The 16133-nt window shown below is 39.8% G+C and overlaps 1 protein-coding gene across 1 annotated transcript in view; it reads right to left on the bottom strand.

Moving 5' to 3' along the window:
- Positions 1 to 502: 502 nt before the first annotated feature.
- Positions 503 to 16133, bottom strand: part of DPYD (dihydropyrimidine dehydrogenase) — a 348521-nt gene continuing 332890 nt past the window's right edge. The window contains exons 21-23 of the mRNA XM_065656297.1: positions 14869 to 15012; positions 4934 to 5074; positions 503 to 1016 (exon numbers count right to left, since the gene is read on the bottom strand). Of these exons, the coding sequence (XP_065512369.1) occupies positions 846 to 1016; positions 4934 to 5074; positions 14869 to 15012 (456 nt within the window). The 3' untranslated portion in view covers positions 503 to 845. The remainder of the gene's footprint in view (positions 1017 to 4933; positions 5075 to 14868; positions 15013 to 16133) is intronic.

The raw sequence follows: 16133 nt of genomic DNA, 5'->3' as shown, positions 1-16133 counted from the left end.
CCTGTGACACGTACATTCTGGAACATTAATTGGCACAATTAAAAAGTTATTTAGAAGATAAGCTTGGAGCAAAAAATGTTGCCGCATCTCAGAATACTGAAATGCAACCTGGACTTTAAAATAAACTGATTTAACTGTTTTTAGAGATGTTGCGAGTGTTCACTGGAGGGGAAAAAGTAACAATCAAGCTACCCATGCAAGATACGAAGTCCAGCATGTGTCTGTGCACAGCAAATTTATTCTGTAAAGTGTCTAGTGTGAGAAAGAATTAGAAAGGATTATAAAAATACACTACCATATGCTGTAGTAGTTGAAAGTGATTAATCCAGTTCCTAAATCCTATTTTAAACTCCCTTTCATTTCTTCCCATAGAAAAATAGAAGGCACATTGCTTTATTTGAATGCTATGTAGTTAATTACATCTTCTTAGAAACTCTTTTAAAACTAAATGTAATGTTTAATTACAAAAATGCCTCCTTGAAAACAGTTAGCTTGTACATTGATTTGTAGTTCATTAAAAATGCTTTCTTAATTATATTTACAGCCAGAAAATACATAGAGATTAAAGCGTCTATAAAGAAATTTTGAAATTACAGCATGAATTGTAAGGAGAAAGTTACACTTCAAATGGTGGACAACTGACAGCCATGACTGACTAATCACAACCTTTCTGTAATTTCAAAGCTTAATTGTTGTAAAAATAATAATTGGAAAGCACAGTGCTCATTGTAACGGCTATCAATATTACATCTTTTTATAAGAGTAGATTTTCAAGGACTAATTAGAAAGCAAATCAATTGCATCAAACAAGTGTGAAGCTCCCGGTAGCCGTGGGAGCGATGGCCTCAGCGCACGGGGCTGCGGGCCAGGGGCAGCCCGCGCTGGGGCTGGTACGGGGTTGTCCTGGAAACCATGCGGATGCAGTCGATAACGGGGCAGACGCTGAGACACAGGGTGCAGCCTGTGCAGCTGTCAGTGACCGCAGGCAGGTGGGTTTCGGGATCAAACTGGATAGCCTGCGAACAGGAATAAACGTTATTGATGTCACTCACGGAAAAGGTCAAAAATTGCTCCTGTTTTTAGCGTCTGCATTTCCCGTGCTACGGCACTTGGAGACATCTTGGTGCGATTCTGCACTGCAGCTATAGCAACTGCTCAACTGGCATGGAATAAAACCACCCTCCCCCCTGACACTTTAAAATGAGAAATATGGGCCAAATTATAGCTTGGTGAAAGCTCACAGGTCACAAGGGCTGGTTACAAAAAGGAGGAGTTTGGCCCATGATGTTTAAACTCCCAGAGGGATATTTCTCCTTTGCATGAAGGAAATATTTCGTAAGACAGCGATTTGGCAGGGTTATTGGTGCAGACACCAGACCATGCCTGTGCGGCTTCAGCACAACAGTGGCCACAATGTGTTCTCTTGACTTTCATTTTCAGCACGCCTAAACAAGCTAATTTAATAAGAAGTAGAGAAAAACACAGCACGCTGTGCCTCATATGATTATTTTCCTTTGCAAATCTTCGAAAGGGATATCTGAGTTTTGGGCAGGCAGAGCTGGCTTTAGTTCTCATGTTTCCATGCAGTGAATCCTCATTACCAATTAGGGCGATAAGTATATTTGAATGTGAAATAACAATGGCAGTCTCAATGAAATAAGCTCCTGGTATAATGGAAATGGCAATTAAAAGTAAAAACAAAAGCATCACACAACCGCAAAAGCTTCAATATCTAAGAAGCAAGCTTAGAAAAGTAAAAAGAAGTATTTAAAAAAAAAAAAAAAAGGCAAACCACCACCAAATATCTACTTTTCAGAGTTTTAGGAAGGAAAAAAAAAAAAAATCAGGCCTGAAAGCTGAACTCTTGCTTCTCTGCAAGCAAGTGGTGCCTCTGCAAACTTTCCTACCCAATGCCAGTGACCAGGGGAGCCGGGAGGAGCCAGGTTGGCTCCAAAGGCAGATGTGGCATTTGGGGTTTCACTGCTAGGAAAGCACAGAAGTTGCTGTAGCAACCAGCATGGGCATGAAGTAGGTACTAACTGCCCTGAATCTACAAGTTTTAGATCAGCTTGAGCAGAAAGAGAGCTGTGGTTTGTGAGTATTTAAGAAGGACTCCTCCTTCTTTCCCTAACAGCAACACACGTCTTGGAAGGGAGTTCAAAGAAGGAGAGAAGTTGGGACTAGAGGGCTGACTTTAAATTAAGGAAAGTTGCTCTGTTGGAGTCATACGAGATAATAGCTCTGTAGACCAGCGTGGATATTTTTGAAACAAAGAGAAGCACAAAGCAGATGCTATTTTGGAGGGGAGAGAGTTGATTTCTTTGCAATTCTTTGCAATAATTTATTAATTTCCTTAATTAATTTTTTTTTGTGCTTAGAAAAATCTCCTGAGGTTTTACACTTTGGTTATTTTGGTGCTGATTTTTTCCCCAGTGAATAGAAAGTAAAGTTTTATTAAATATAAACAGACTTTTGGTGTCCAAGGGCTATATCCTCTCATTCACTGGGAAATCTGATGGAAAAAGAAGAGGTAAAAATTGCAGTGTCAAGAAGAAATTTAGATAGTTAAAAAGCTACTGTAATAATCTAATCTGCCATAAGTGCAGCATTAGTTTTCTCGTATCAGTGGAAAAAAAAAACCCATGTTTGCCTTTGCTCTGACACACTTGTTTTAATTGCAGGAGTCAATTTTAAATGGGAAGAGTTCTTTCTTTGACTGTGTAGTTAAATTTATCAGACCTACCCTTGGTTAGACTGAATTAAGGATGAACAAAAGGTCATGGTGCTCAGAGGAAACTTGGTGCTCAGTTAAAGTATTTGTTTCTGGACTGGGATGAATGGAAAAACTAATGTAGAAATTATTGCTTACTGCATATTGGATTCCACGGAGGTTATGCAAAATTATATTTTAGTTTTCTATTAGGTTGGTGCAAAAGTAATTGTGGTTTTGGACCGTGAATTTTAAATAACTGTAACAAGGCTCAAACACATCTTTATTAATCAAAATAGGAACCGTCATAATCGACAAGCTCTTAGAAAGCATTTTCTGCATCCTGCTGGTTGTGAAGGTGTTTTCCCTGGAACAAGTGGTTGAGACGCTTGAAGAAGTGTTAGTTGGTTGGCGAGAGGTCAGGTGAATGTGGCAGATGAGGCAAAACTTCATAGCCGAATTTGTTAAACTTTTGAAGCGTTGGTTGTGCAACGTGCAGTCAGGCGTTGTTGTGGAGAAGAATCGGGCCCTTTCTGTTGACCAATGCCGGCTGCAGGCGTTGTAGTTTTTGGTGCATCTCATCAATCTGCTGAGCATCTTTCTCAGATGGAATGGTTTTGCAGGGATTCAGAAAGCTGTAGTGGATCAGACGGGCAGCAGACCACCAAACAGTGACCGTGACCTTTCTTTGATGCAAGTTTGGCTTTGGGAAGTGCTTTGGAGGTTCTTCTCAGTCCAGCCACTGAGCTGGTCATCACTGGTTGTCTTTTAAAAATCCACTTTTTGTCGCATGTCACAATCCAATTGAGAAATGGTTTGTTGTTGTTGTGTAGAATAAGAGAAGACGACACTTCAAAAAGGCAATTTTTTATTTTTTGGTCAGCTCATGAGACAGCCACTTACTGTGTTTTTTCACCTTTCCAATTTGCTTCCAATGCCCAACAACCGTAGAATGATTGACATTGAGTTCTTCAGTAACTTCTTGTGTAGTTGTAGGAAGATCAGCTTTGATGATTGTTCTCAGTTACTCGTTGTCCCCTTCCGCTGGCTGGCCACTACGCTCCTCATCTTCAAGGCTCTCGTCTCCTTTGCGAAACTTCTGGAACCATCACTGCACTGTATGTTCGTCAGCAGTTCCTGGGCCAAATGCATTGTTGAAGTTGTGAGTTGTCTCTGCTGCCTTATGACCCATTTTGAACTCGAATAAGAAAATCACTTGAATTTGCTTTTTGTCTAACATCATTTCCATAGTCTAAGTCTAAAATAAACAGCAAGTAATAAGTCAATAGCAAAAAAAAAAAAAGCAAGAAAAACACATTAAAATTATGTATAACATAACCACATTTATTTAAGAATGTATTCCAATATCAAACGTCAAATTTCAATAATGCAAAAGCTGCAATTCCTTTTGCACCAACCTAGTAAAAGAATATGAGACCTCCTGTACTGCCCTTTCTACTGCAGACCAGTCCATCAGCTCCAGCGGATATGACAAGGAACGGCACATAGAAATGCTGATACACTTCAAACAACATACGTTACTGTACTGAGCAGAAATCAGAGAAATACTTTGCTGCAAACAGGAGCCACAGCTCAAAAATGTGCTATTTTCTGGTCACAGTGATTTCTGGAAACTTCAACCTGCGGCTCTAAACCCTGGCAGCTATCCTGGAGAAAGGATTTGTACCTCAGTCGAGATCAAAACAAAAACCCACCTGCCTGAAACCTGAATTAGTTCAAGTTCAGTTACACTGATGGAATAAGGACTAGGTTTCTTAAAAGGCATTTGGCAATAAGAACAGGTCTTGTCTCCCACATCCCCTTGGTGGGAAGGGATGCGTTCTTCCTTTTCTCCCTCATATGCTTGAAAACCACCAAAGAACCACATTTATTGCCATCGGAGTCTCCTTTATTTTCTTCCTCTTAAAAAGAATCTCACTTCACGCTTGCAGTTAGGGAGAGACCAGGAGGGTGACCTGGAGCGAGCGGGTGAGATGCGGGACGCTTTGTGCAGCCCTCCAGAAGAGGCTGTGCCGGCCGGGTTTCTCACCGCCACACAAACAGCTCAGGCAGGGTGCAGCCCGGGAGCATGCTGGGCTTCGAATCCAATATTTTAGACATCTGTTTTTACCACCTGCTCATTAACAGAAGGTGGATTCTTTCTTCCCAGCAGCAGAAAGATAACTCATCCTGCCTTTCTGCTAATTATAGCTGTGCTCTTACCTGGTAGCCAGAATCATTACAGGTCATGTAACATTTGCCACAGTTGATACACATTTCCTCGTCAATCAGAGCCACAACTTGCTCTGTGTTGCAGAGCTCACCATATGTTCCAATATACTGCAGTGCTTTTCCAATTACATCCTAGGGGAAAAAAAAAAAAAAGTTATTGACTCATTTAGAAGATACCGAATCAGTATCTATAGCTGCACAGGAGCACTCTCTAGTACTTTAATATGGAAGATTTGGCCATGCATTGTGATTTTTCTTAAAAATTTCCAAGTTGCTGACCTTCATACATCCCCTACAACACAAAGAATACTCCATACAGGCACATTTTGAATGTACGCAGCACTAGAAGTACATATTTGTATACAAATACGTTCTACAAATAGGTTACACATTTAGTTCTTGATTTTGAATGTGCTATTGTTTTGCCATTATTGTGTGAAACTTCAAGGAACAAAATGGAGCACAAAACAGGACTGATGTGCTACAAACAATCGGATCATCCTCAGTCATTCTCATTCGCACAGATTTAAGAACTCAAAACAAGACACAATCAAATAAACTGACAGAACAATAACTGCTTTTCTCTCTTTAATAAGATGCGCAAATGACATGAAGATCACCAGTTTATTGCAAATATTGTACAGAAGTAAGACGTGGGTCTAATCCTGCAAGTCTTGATTCAGTTCTGTTAACTTCACAGGGAGAAATTTTCGGCATCAACCTTACACATCTGTGCTACAAAAGTAAAGGTGTATGGCAGGACAGTGTATGGGTACATTCCAAGAAGTCGTTTGCGATCTACCTGATGCAAACCATTTCCACTTTACATCAAGGGGAACTGCACAGGTCGGTGTCAGTTCAGCTTCACTGAGTCAATGGTGGAGATGGGACAAGCCCCAGGTACTTCGGACTACAGCTGTCCCTCAGTTATATTAGTTTAACTTGTGGACATAGAGCACAGGTGATGGACATGACTGCATTTTAAAAGATTCGCTCTGTGGCACTCGATTGGTTGCGTGGATATTTTGTGAGTTTACTAAGTGCACTTCTACAACAGTTGCTGGCAAACCAAGCTTGATTTTATGTGCAAGGTTCAAGCTCAGTAAATGAAGGTTATGTCATGCAACAATACATTCTGCTTTTGCTTTAAAAAGGGGTATAACTGATAAGTATTAGAGAAATCTCACTGAGTGATAGGAGAGCAGAACTGGCTTCAAACTCATTCTACTGTAATAAACCAAGAAGTCATTACAATTTTGATTATGGAATTTGATCCAAATCAATTGAAAAATGCTCAAGATCAAGCCAAATACGAGACACAGACATGTCTGCCCAGAATTATAAGTTTCAAAGCATTTACCTTTGGTCTTGCATCATCAAGAAACATGATAAGGATTTCTTTGTGTATTCTGTTTCTCAATATTTTTTGAAGAAGCAATACTTACTGTATTCCTATCAGTCAAAAATTATTCTGAAATGATTAGCAACCATTTTAAGTGTATATTAGTATACTATACTTAACCCGTATCATTTATAATCACATACAATGCTTTTCAATTCCAATTGCAGAAGAACCAGATTACAGTAACCTAATTTTTCATTGCATATCTTATTTTGGGCATCCTTACTTTCAAACAAACTAAGCATCTCTAATTATTCCTAAGCCACATCAGAACAACAGGGCAATATAGCTTTATCAATGTTAGCTCTAAAGGAAACCTCTGCTACTTGAATTAAATGCAAAAATTGATCCAAACTTGTCTTCCTGAGTCTGCTGAGAACTTGCAACAGCAGCTCTACTTCCTGAACGAATGACTCCTGTTCATCTCAGTGAAGTTGTAACTTGGAGGCCTACCTGGCCTTCAGCACTTAAATTACAATAGTATCTTTACGCAATGATACAAATTTATTTGTTTGCTGGATGCAGTGGTAGGATCTCTAAAGTTGTTCTTAATGATTTGAGGTAGGAATTCAACCATATCATAAGTCCAGGAAGGAGAACAGGGAAATTGTACTATTTTCTTGTTCCAAAAATACTGAAATGTTTTCCCTCTGCCAAACCCGAAGTTGCTGACGTGAAATACCTTGGTTGTGTTCATTCAATGCTAAAAGCCTTCCAGTTCTCAGCAACACGTGGAGATCATTAATGCTCTTCCAGCATAAACCAGCTATGCCACATTGCTAAAGGCAGCATGATGAGTAGAGACAGATGACTGTAAGTGAGCAAGTTATCACAGCTTAATGAGTTAGCACTCATCAACAGAGCTGTGCAAGCTGATTATGTGCATGGTCCAAATTCACTGCAAATTTGAAGTAAAAGCTGTTTGCTTAAACCACTGTAAAAGGTCGCTTAACTACTACCAAAGTGTTTCAGCTTTTTGCTTTTTAATTGGGTGTTGCAAAGGACTAGACATGAACACGCAACTCTTTACTGTGCATCCACTGATGAGCCACAGTAACTCAGTCACATGTGATTTCTTAGGAACTGCTCACACCCCTGTATTTTCATTTCCATGTCTTACTCAGAATAGCTCATGGATTTACTAGCAATTTCTCAGTATTCAGGTTGCTACAGTTCTCAGGTTTCTGCAGTCTTCTGTATAAGCTGAAATATTGTAGCTGTAGAAGTCAGCTCCAGCTTTTTTTCAAGTCTCATGTAGGCTTGCCTGTAACATACCTGCTGTAGGTTTCAAAAGGCATGTCTTTGCATGATCTACTGCCCCCAGCAACACAAAGTATCCTATAAGCCTCTCTTTTGTGTATATAGCCTTCAAATGTTCCACTCTATGTCGCAAATGCATGTGTTGTATGCAAGTACGGGTATGTGTACTGAAGAATTTGAAGAAAATGATGTAAAATCTGTACAACATACAATGAAATAGCTTCCCACTGCCTGCTCATGCTGTAAAAGTTATCAACATGGGGAGATTCCTGATAGCGAAGGGCTTTTTAATCTAACAAACGCAGATGTTTAAACAGCATAGGTAATTAACAATTTTCTCAGGGAGGTTCCAGATTCACATTTGTATTCTTTAAATATCATTTAGATGTTAACAAAACCCACAATGCTCAAGCAGGTTGCGGAGATGGGCTACTCACCTAATCTTGGGATGGAGGGCATTGCTTATGAGAGAAGACAAAACGAGCCTAACAAGATGCTTAGCCTTGGACGATGAAGGCAATGCAGCAATATGATGTCTCCTTATATATACATCAGAGAGGCGAAAGAGCTGTTTTAAGTTAAATGACAATGTTGGCACAAGAACACATGATTATAAGCCAGCCATGAAAAAATTTAAAGCTGGAAATTAGAATAGGCTTTTTAAATGGGACAGGAGTGAGGTGGTTAATGGCCTTCCAGAGAAGCACCTGAGGAACGGGAGGGAGACAGTCCAAGGTGTAGGACAGCATTAGACAGTTTGGGATATGGTTGCTTAGAAGAACATGATCAAAATAGATTTTTTCCGGCTACAAAGTTACAAAGGGAATAACAGAAAACAATACATATAGCATGGTGACTTCTGAATTTGTAACCAAGTCTCACTTCTCACAGCTCACAAAATACACTCCTGGGGACTTAGAATCCCAAACAGGGAGGACGATGGCATTTTAGAGGCCTGAAAGTGATTTCAAAAGACTGTGTCAATGATTTACCGCTCATTTACACTCCTGGCTGTTGTGTCTTTTAATCACTTCTTTCTCTCAAGCAAAACCTGTATTTTTATTCATTTGCAAAGTTTCAAGACTTTATTGACTAAAAAAGCAATGGTTCTTAAAGGATGTTTTGCAGGTGCACTCTTTTACAGCATCTCAAGCTATCTCAGAGCTTCTTGTTTCCATCAAATCATAAACGTTTGGAACAAAATAAACAGTGCAGCAAGAAATAATTAGCTTTCACTGTTTAAAGTGCAGTTTCACTCCAAAAAGCAACTGTCTAAAATGGCACTGTGGGATTCCACACTTGGTATATCTCAATGGCCTCCGGATCAAATTTGCACTGTTTACAGTATAATGTTTTTCTTGCCAACTGCCAAACCTGCAAACAGAAGCCAGGTTTTGAAAGTCAAGCTGTGTTCTTTCTGGCTTATGCATTACCAGCAGCAATTAAAAAAAAAAAAAAAAAAAAAAAAAAAGCTGGAAGTTAAAATTTGTCCTAAGTTACACCTTTGCGATCTCAGGGACACGGAGCGCTCCTTTTGATTACTGCCCTGTTATCCCACTCTTCTCAACAAAACCGTACTGAACCAACTGGGAGAGGAATTTAGTCCTGCAACTGGAACTGGCAGGGAATTCAGTTGCTATGGAGAGAATCAGAGCAGAATCCATTAGTTTTATGTTACTAATGAGTACAGAAAAAAAATTCATTTTGTCACTAAGCTAGGCAGATGTGGTTTTGAGTATACACAAGGAGCAGATCTGTTCAGTAGGATTTCATTTTTACAATGCTATTTTTATTACTATAGCTGCATTTTTAATGTTAATATACCAAACATTTTATGGTGATTAGCTTTTCATCAACCTTCATGTTAGTAAACCTATACTTGTAAATACAATTCATGGTTCAGATTTGGCTCCTTGTAGACCCGCTGTGTCCATCTTCATGCAGGTCACACAGTAAAAGACCACACTGTGGTGTAGAGATGTTGCTCACCACAGGCCTCTCATTAGATTATTAGAAAGCCATACCAGCACAGGTACTGCATCTCATAGAGCAAGTTCAAAGGGAACATGCATGCTTGTCCTCTTATTGCACTTTTTTGAGCCACCATAGAACACTTTGCATGTCACACTGGGTTCAGGAGAAAGGTTCACTGACTAGGAACTTTGTGCACTTGAAGTTGGCAGCCTCAGCAGGTAAGGAAAGCTGGGCAATCTTTAGATACGAGAAGCAGAGGTCTGCTCCGTCGGCGGTGAACAGCAGCCTGTCCTAAGGACAGGCCTTTCAGGTCTCTGAGGGACCACTGACCATGATGCAAATGCCCAAGTTGATTCACCACCAAGTAATGTAAAAAAATGCCTAACAAAGTATCTGACATTCATATAACAAAGTTGTGCGCTTGATCCCAAGTATTCTATCTGTCCATTATTACTTATGGGGTGTTTGGGCAGGTCTCAGGATTCCACAGGTTGTGCAAGAACAAGGGGCTGCGCAGAAGTGCCCTCGCTGGGATGCAGACAGAGCACGGAAAGGGGACAAAATATTGCCAAGAACGTAAATGAGACTGTACCAGTATTGATCTCCATTAGAGAGATACCTGCCTTCCACCTGTTCTCTTTCAGTAATAAAGGTGAGGTACTGTCAGAGAGAGAAGGATGAAAAGAAGAAATGTTACAAAAAATTATAGATTAAAGAAGAAAAAGTCACCTGAGGGTAGACGACCAAGGTCAATTTACAGTAAAGTACCTAACAAAAATATGTAATCTCATTAAAACTAACTTTAAATTGAAAGATTAGAGATGCTTTTCCAGTAGTTAAAAAGGTTATTAAATGTGCTCTGGCATTCAGGGACCCCAAGCCTTGTTTCAGTAAAGCAAGTAAAACAGTTGCAGTACTACCTAAACAGGGACTTACAAAATAACTCAAATGAACCTTTGCTACATAATTCAATATGGCTTCTGTAAAGAAAATTATGCCTCATGAATCTATCACAATTCTTTATGAAGACTGTGAGGCAATAAATGCAATACAAAACAAAACAACAACCAGTAAGTTTTATGTATCAATATGCTTCTGACACAACAGAGTTCTGAAATCCAGTAGCCATGAAGTGGGATTGCAAGTTGGCTAAGCAAAGAAAAAAAAAAAAGGAGATGATACACTTCCCTGATCAGGAATTCCCCAACATGGGACACTTTTAAGATTCAGCTGGACAGTGTGCTGGGCCATCTTGTCCAGACTGCGCTTTTGCCAAAAATGGTTGGACCAGATGATCCTCGGGGTCCCTTCCAACCTGGTATTCTATGATTCCACAATTCTATGATTCTAAAATAAGCACATAAATGGTGAACAAATATTATGGTATAAGCCCTGAAGGACAAAGAAATAAATTATTAGGAAAAAAACCACAGGAATGTATCAGGAAATAAATTAAAGTAAGAAGGACATTACCCAGGTAGGCAAATACACGTGTGGGAGATGTAAAAAATTGCAACTGAAAAGATCAAGGGCACATATCCACATATGGCAGAAATTTTGATATTACAGACAAGTGAGAAAAGAAAAATTACTCCGCTGAATATGAAACTATGCGGTTTCAATTAATATTGAAAAATAGAGAAAATAAAGAGAAAAGCCATGGGAAAGTCTATCCAAAAATTAAATTAGATTTTGGATAATCACAGACAGTTTTAAAATCTATTAAAAAAGGCATTCTGGCACCATGTGGGATTTCAACAAATGTTGGAATTTACATATTACCAACCCAACAGCTGATTAGACAGATGAAGGAGTTCTGGGCAGGCATTAGGAAATTTGCAGCAATCCTCCAAAAATACAGCTAGCTAAAGCAGAGGTCATAGCTCTTTTAAGGACAGCTCAGGTCCAGTCAGCTTCCAAGCTCTTTGCTGCTCCAGAGAACTAGAGTTAGGCTGGGACCAGATCACAGAATCACAGAATCACAGAATGTTAGGGATTGGAAGTGACCTCAAAAGATCATCTAGTCCAATCCCCCTGCTGGAGCAGGAACACCCAGATGAGGTTACACAGGAAGGCGTCCAGGCAGGTTTTGAATATCTCCAGAGAAGGAGACTCCACAACCTCCCTGGGCAGCCTGTTCCAGTGTTCTGTCACCCTCACTGAGAAGAAGTTTCTTCTCAAATTTAAGTGGAACCTCTTGTGTTCCAGCTTGAACCCATTACCCCTTGTCTTACTGTTGGTTGTCACCGGGAAGAGCCTGGCTCCATCCTCGTGACACCCACCCTTTACATATTTATAAACATTAATGAGGTCACCCCTCAGTCTCCTCTTCTCCAAGCTAAAGAGCCCCAGCTCCCTCAGTGTTTCCTCATAAGGGAGATGCTCCACTCCCTTAATCATCTTTGTGGCCCTGCGCTGGACTCTCTCCAGCAGTTCCCTGTCCTTCTTGAACTGAGGGGCCCAGAACTGGACACAATATTCCAGATGTGGTCTCACCAGGGCAGAGTAGAGGGGAAGGAGAACCTCTCTCGACCTACTAACCACCCCACTTCTAATACACCCCAGGATGCCATTGGCCTTCTTGGCCACAAGGGCACAGTGCTGGCTCATGGTCATCCTGCTGTCCACCAGCACCCCCAGGTCCCTTTCCCCTACACTGCTCTCTAATAGGTCATTCCCCAACCTGTACTGGAACCTGGGGTTGTTCCTGCCCAGATGTAAGACTCTACACTTGCCCTTGTTATATTTTATGAAATTTTTCCCTGCCCAACTCTCCAGCCTGTCCAGATCTCTCTGGATGGCAGCACAGCCTTCTGGCGTGTCAGCCACTCCTCCCAGCTTGGTGTCATCAGCAAACTTGCTGATAGTACACTCAATTCCCTCATCCAAGTCGTTGATGAATATATTGAATAATACTGGTCCCAGAACTGACCCTTGAGGCACTCCACTAGATACAGGCCTCCAACCAGACTCTGCCCCATTGACCACGACTCTCTGGCTTCTCTCCTTCAGCCAGTTTGCAGTCCACCTCGCTACCCGATCGTCCAGTCCACACTTCCTCAGTTTAGCCGTGAGATATAAGAGCTGGGCATTCCCACCCCTGATATCCCAGTCTGAACTAACAGGACGTATTCCCTCCTCAGTCTAGAGGGTCAGCAGAGACAGAACTCCTTGGAGACAAACTGGGATTTGCAATTCTAAATGTGAATGCTCCTTGGACAGGTACAAATAAATCACCCAAGTCCAAGCTCCTCTGCTTATCTCCGTGGAGAATTCCTGATCAGGGAAGGGTATCACATAAGTCACCATTTTCATTAAGCTTCACTCAGCTTCCTTAATGAATATTCTGAATCCTGGCAGATTTTCTCCACAGTATAATAATAGATGAATCTATTAATAACAAACTTTATTAAAACCTCCCTTTGTAGTGGCAAGCTCCCTACTCAGGCAGAGCCCAGGTATTTTTCTATTTCTTAGCAGGCATCTCTCATTGCTGCTTTCCTCATTATGGTTAAAACATTGTCCTCTAAAGAGACAGTCGGACTGAAAGACTGTCAAGAATCGGCTTTGGTGGTTCCTACCTTCTTCTAATTGCTTTAGTCTTTTTCAGTCTCATTTAAATGAAGGTGTGAGAAAGGCACTAACCTGATTTCTCTGGCTCAGAAGCTCCTAACAGATACCACACAAAAGTATTCAGTGTCTTTATAAGCAAGTTTTTGGTTTGGGGAGCTCATTTTCCTCTTCCCTGCAGTAGGGCCTCTTTTCTGCTTTTTAATCCATCTCCTACTACTTGGTTCTTTTTTACTTTTGTACTTGGAGTTAGGTTTGATAAATTATTGACCTCAACTTTTTATTTATGTTTTTTTTCAAGTCTTTATGTCTGTTTTTCCCTCTCGCTAAACTTTTTCCTTCTTTCAGTTTATTTGCTTTTGGATGATATCAGTTTTTTTGGTTTTCTGCTGTTTTCAGAAGCAATCTATCTCATTGAAAATGCAGTTATTGGCTGTTGCTTCTTTTTTCTCTTTTTCCCTACATCAATACTCTCCCTGAAAAGAGAACAGAACCATAAAACCTCTGAGGTCAGGTAGGCTTTGAAAATGCTTATCATAGTGAGAAAAGAAAAGCGTAGATTGCTGTTCTTTGGAACTTTTTGTATACATAAAGAAGGGAACCTCAGCACAAGAGGAGGGGAGCAATTTTCTATAGCATGACATAAACTGAAATAAGCAGCCCAAAAAACTGAGAGAGGTCTACAGAAGTGGCAAGCTATTTAACTTAAACAGGAAGATGACTCAAAATTTCTCCTTGACTGATTTTGCAGTGCTACCAGTTAGCTTGGAATACTGCATGTGTTGATAAACTGAAAAAATCCCTTGGGAATTATGTGTTGTTTTGAGCCACCACTCATATTTGAAGTTTGGCTTTATTTTTGCAAGAATTCTTACCGGTCAGATCATACAGCGAAAGTTACCTATCTGTAGATTTCTGATATCCTCACATATATGAGGAAGACAGTCAACAAGTTCAAGAGATATAATTTTCACACTGCTTTATAAAAGAATCCTGATTTCAAATAAATATTTTTTTTGCCTGCTTCTTTTTCCTATTCAGACATGAAGTTTAAATAAGGTCTGAAGTGAACACCTAGAATAATTACCTTCTGATGTTTCATTTTATTGACATTTATTGGCTACCTAAGGGAAGGGAGAAGCTCCCGTGTATGGATTATGCAGTAGACAGGGTCACAGGTTTTATTTTCACCTTGACATTTACTCGTTGTAGACAGTGGATCAGCTATTTAGACAAACATTCTCCAGCTTTAAAAGTTCAGCCTGAAAACTTATGACACAGCTTTCGTATGTACTGAACCATTGATCCTTTTCCATTGATCCTACATGAGAGAGATGGAGGTATTTAGCACTGTGCAAGTAATCAAAAGGTATCGTGCAAAACTGAACTCATACTGCAGCATTCAAACTGAAAGAAATGGTTAACAGTCCTACTTTGTTCCTCCAGACATTACCCATGCCTTGTTCTACAATTACCGTTCCATTGCTTGAATATCTTCATTTTGAAAAATGACATTAGGGAAACACCTATACATGTAGATCACAAATCATTTCCCATCGATTTTGGTTAAAAGCTAGAAAGTCTGCATAAATAGTTGTCTTTGATGTCCTCTAACAAGCTTAAAAGCAGCAATAACCACCTCAAACTGCAAGAAATGACTGTGCATGTCAACTGCCTGATGGCTGATCATTTCTTATGCGTAAGCATGGATTTTTGTTACCTTGATTGCTGGAATGGGCTTCTTCGGAATGAAATGCCTTTTCTGGGGAAGCATAGCAACCACGCTCTGTTCCTTCAGTTTAATCTTGTTCTCAGCTATTATCTTTTTGCGTTGTTCCAGGTAAGGCCCAAAACTGGGTAGTTTCTGAAACAAAAATCAGGAAACATGATTATGCTTAATGAGCAGGTATAGCAAAAACATGAGTCTGATCCCAAGGACAAGATCTTAAGTCCTTCCTGAGTGTGACTTGCTTCTGATGCACGAAGTTGAAATTGAAATGAGTGAGACTGTACCAGAGCGAGAAGTGAATAAATATCAAATATGAACTTCGGGATTTGACTTGAAAATATATATTGAATATTAAAATATTAATATACCACAGGAGAAAAATAGCTGAATTGCAGGTCAGCATCCAACAGTTTTATATTTCCCCATTGCATACTTGCTTATATAAAAAAAATGTATCATGTTAAATAATTCAAATGCGTAACTTTATTTCTATAGTATGTGGAAAGGTATCATAAAACTATCGGTTTACTTAGAAGGGTTCCACAATATATCAATATATATTTTTAAAGCTTACCAACATGTATTTTGCATTCTGATAACAGAAGGTTGTCTTGACCTGTCAAAGTAAGGCTAACAAACACCAGATGAACTGAAACACATTCTAATTTCCTAATTTACCTCTATGTCCCACTTGCAGTCTTTTCTGCAATATTTAATCCTTGAACCCAATTAAGCAAACTCTAGAGGAAGATTTCACTGAATTGCAAAACTCATGTCTCACTCAAGAACATGAAAGAGCTGGTTCAGATTTCATAAAACACTCAGCTTCCTGAACTAAAAAGTCCTTTTGCCAGAGATACGGACAACCGTAGTGTGCCACAATCACAGATTTAGGTGAATAAAAGTGGTACAAAACACGGATGCCCTTTGTCCCCTGAAACTAGTTCCTTATTCTGTAAAAGTATTTTATCCACCTCACGAAACCCCATTCAGAAGCTACTGCAGTACTGCAGAAACGAGCAGGTAGTAACAGGGGATACACAGCCTCAGCAGTTGCTAGCATTAATTCATGCTAATAATACCACCTCAAAGAGCATATCGAACAAGATACAGTACTGCTGTGGTTATCAATTTTTTAAGAGGGAATTTCAATGTGAATTTTAAAACCAGAATTATTTAAAAATTTAGAAATTATTATTTTTTAAAATGAAGTAAATCCAGAAGAGGTTAACCTGCCCTTCTGCTAATCCTTCGGA

Source organism: Caloenas nicobarica, chromosome Z, assembly GCF_036013445.1.
Source record: "Caloenas nicobarica isolate bCalNic1 chromosome Z, bCalNic1.hap1, whole genome shotgun sequence".
Lineage (NCBI taxonomy): Eukaryota > Metazoa > Chordata > Aves > Columbiformes > Columbidae > Caloenas > Caloenas nicobarica.
The sequence above is the reverse complement of the archived record's forward strand: the minus strand, read 5'-3'. Positions and strand labels throughout refer to the sequence as shown.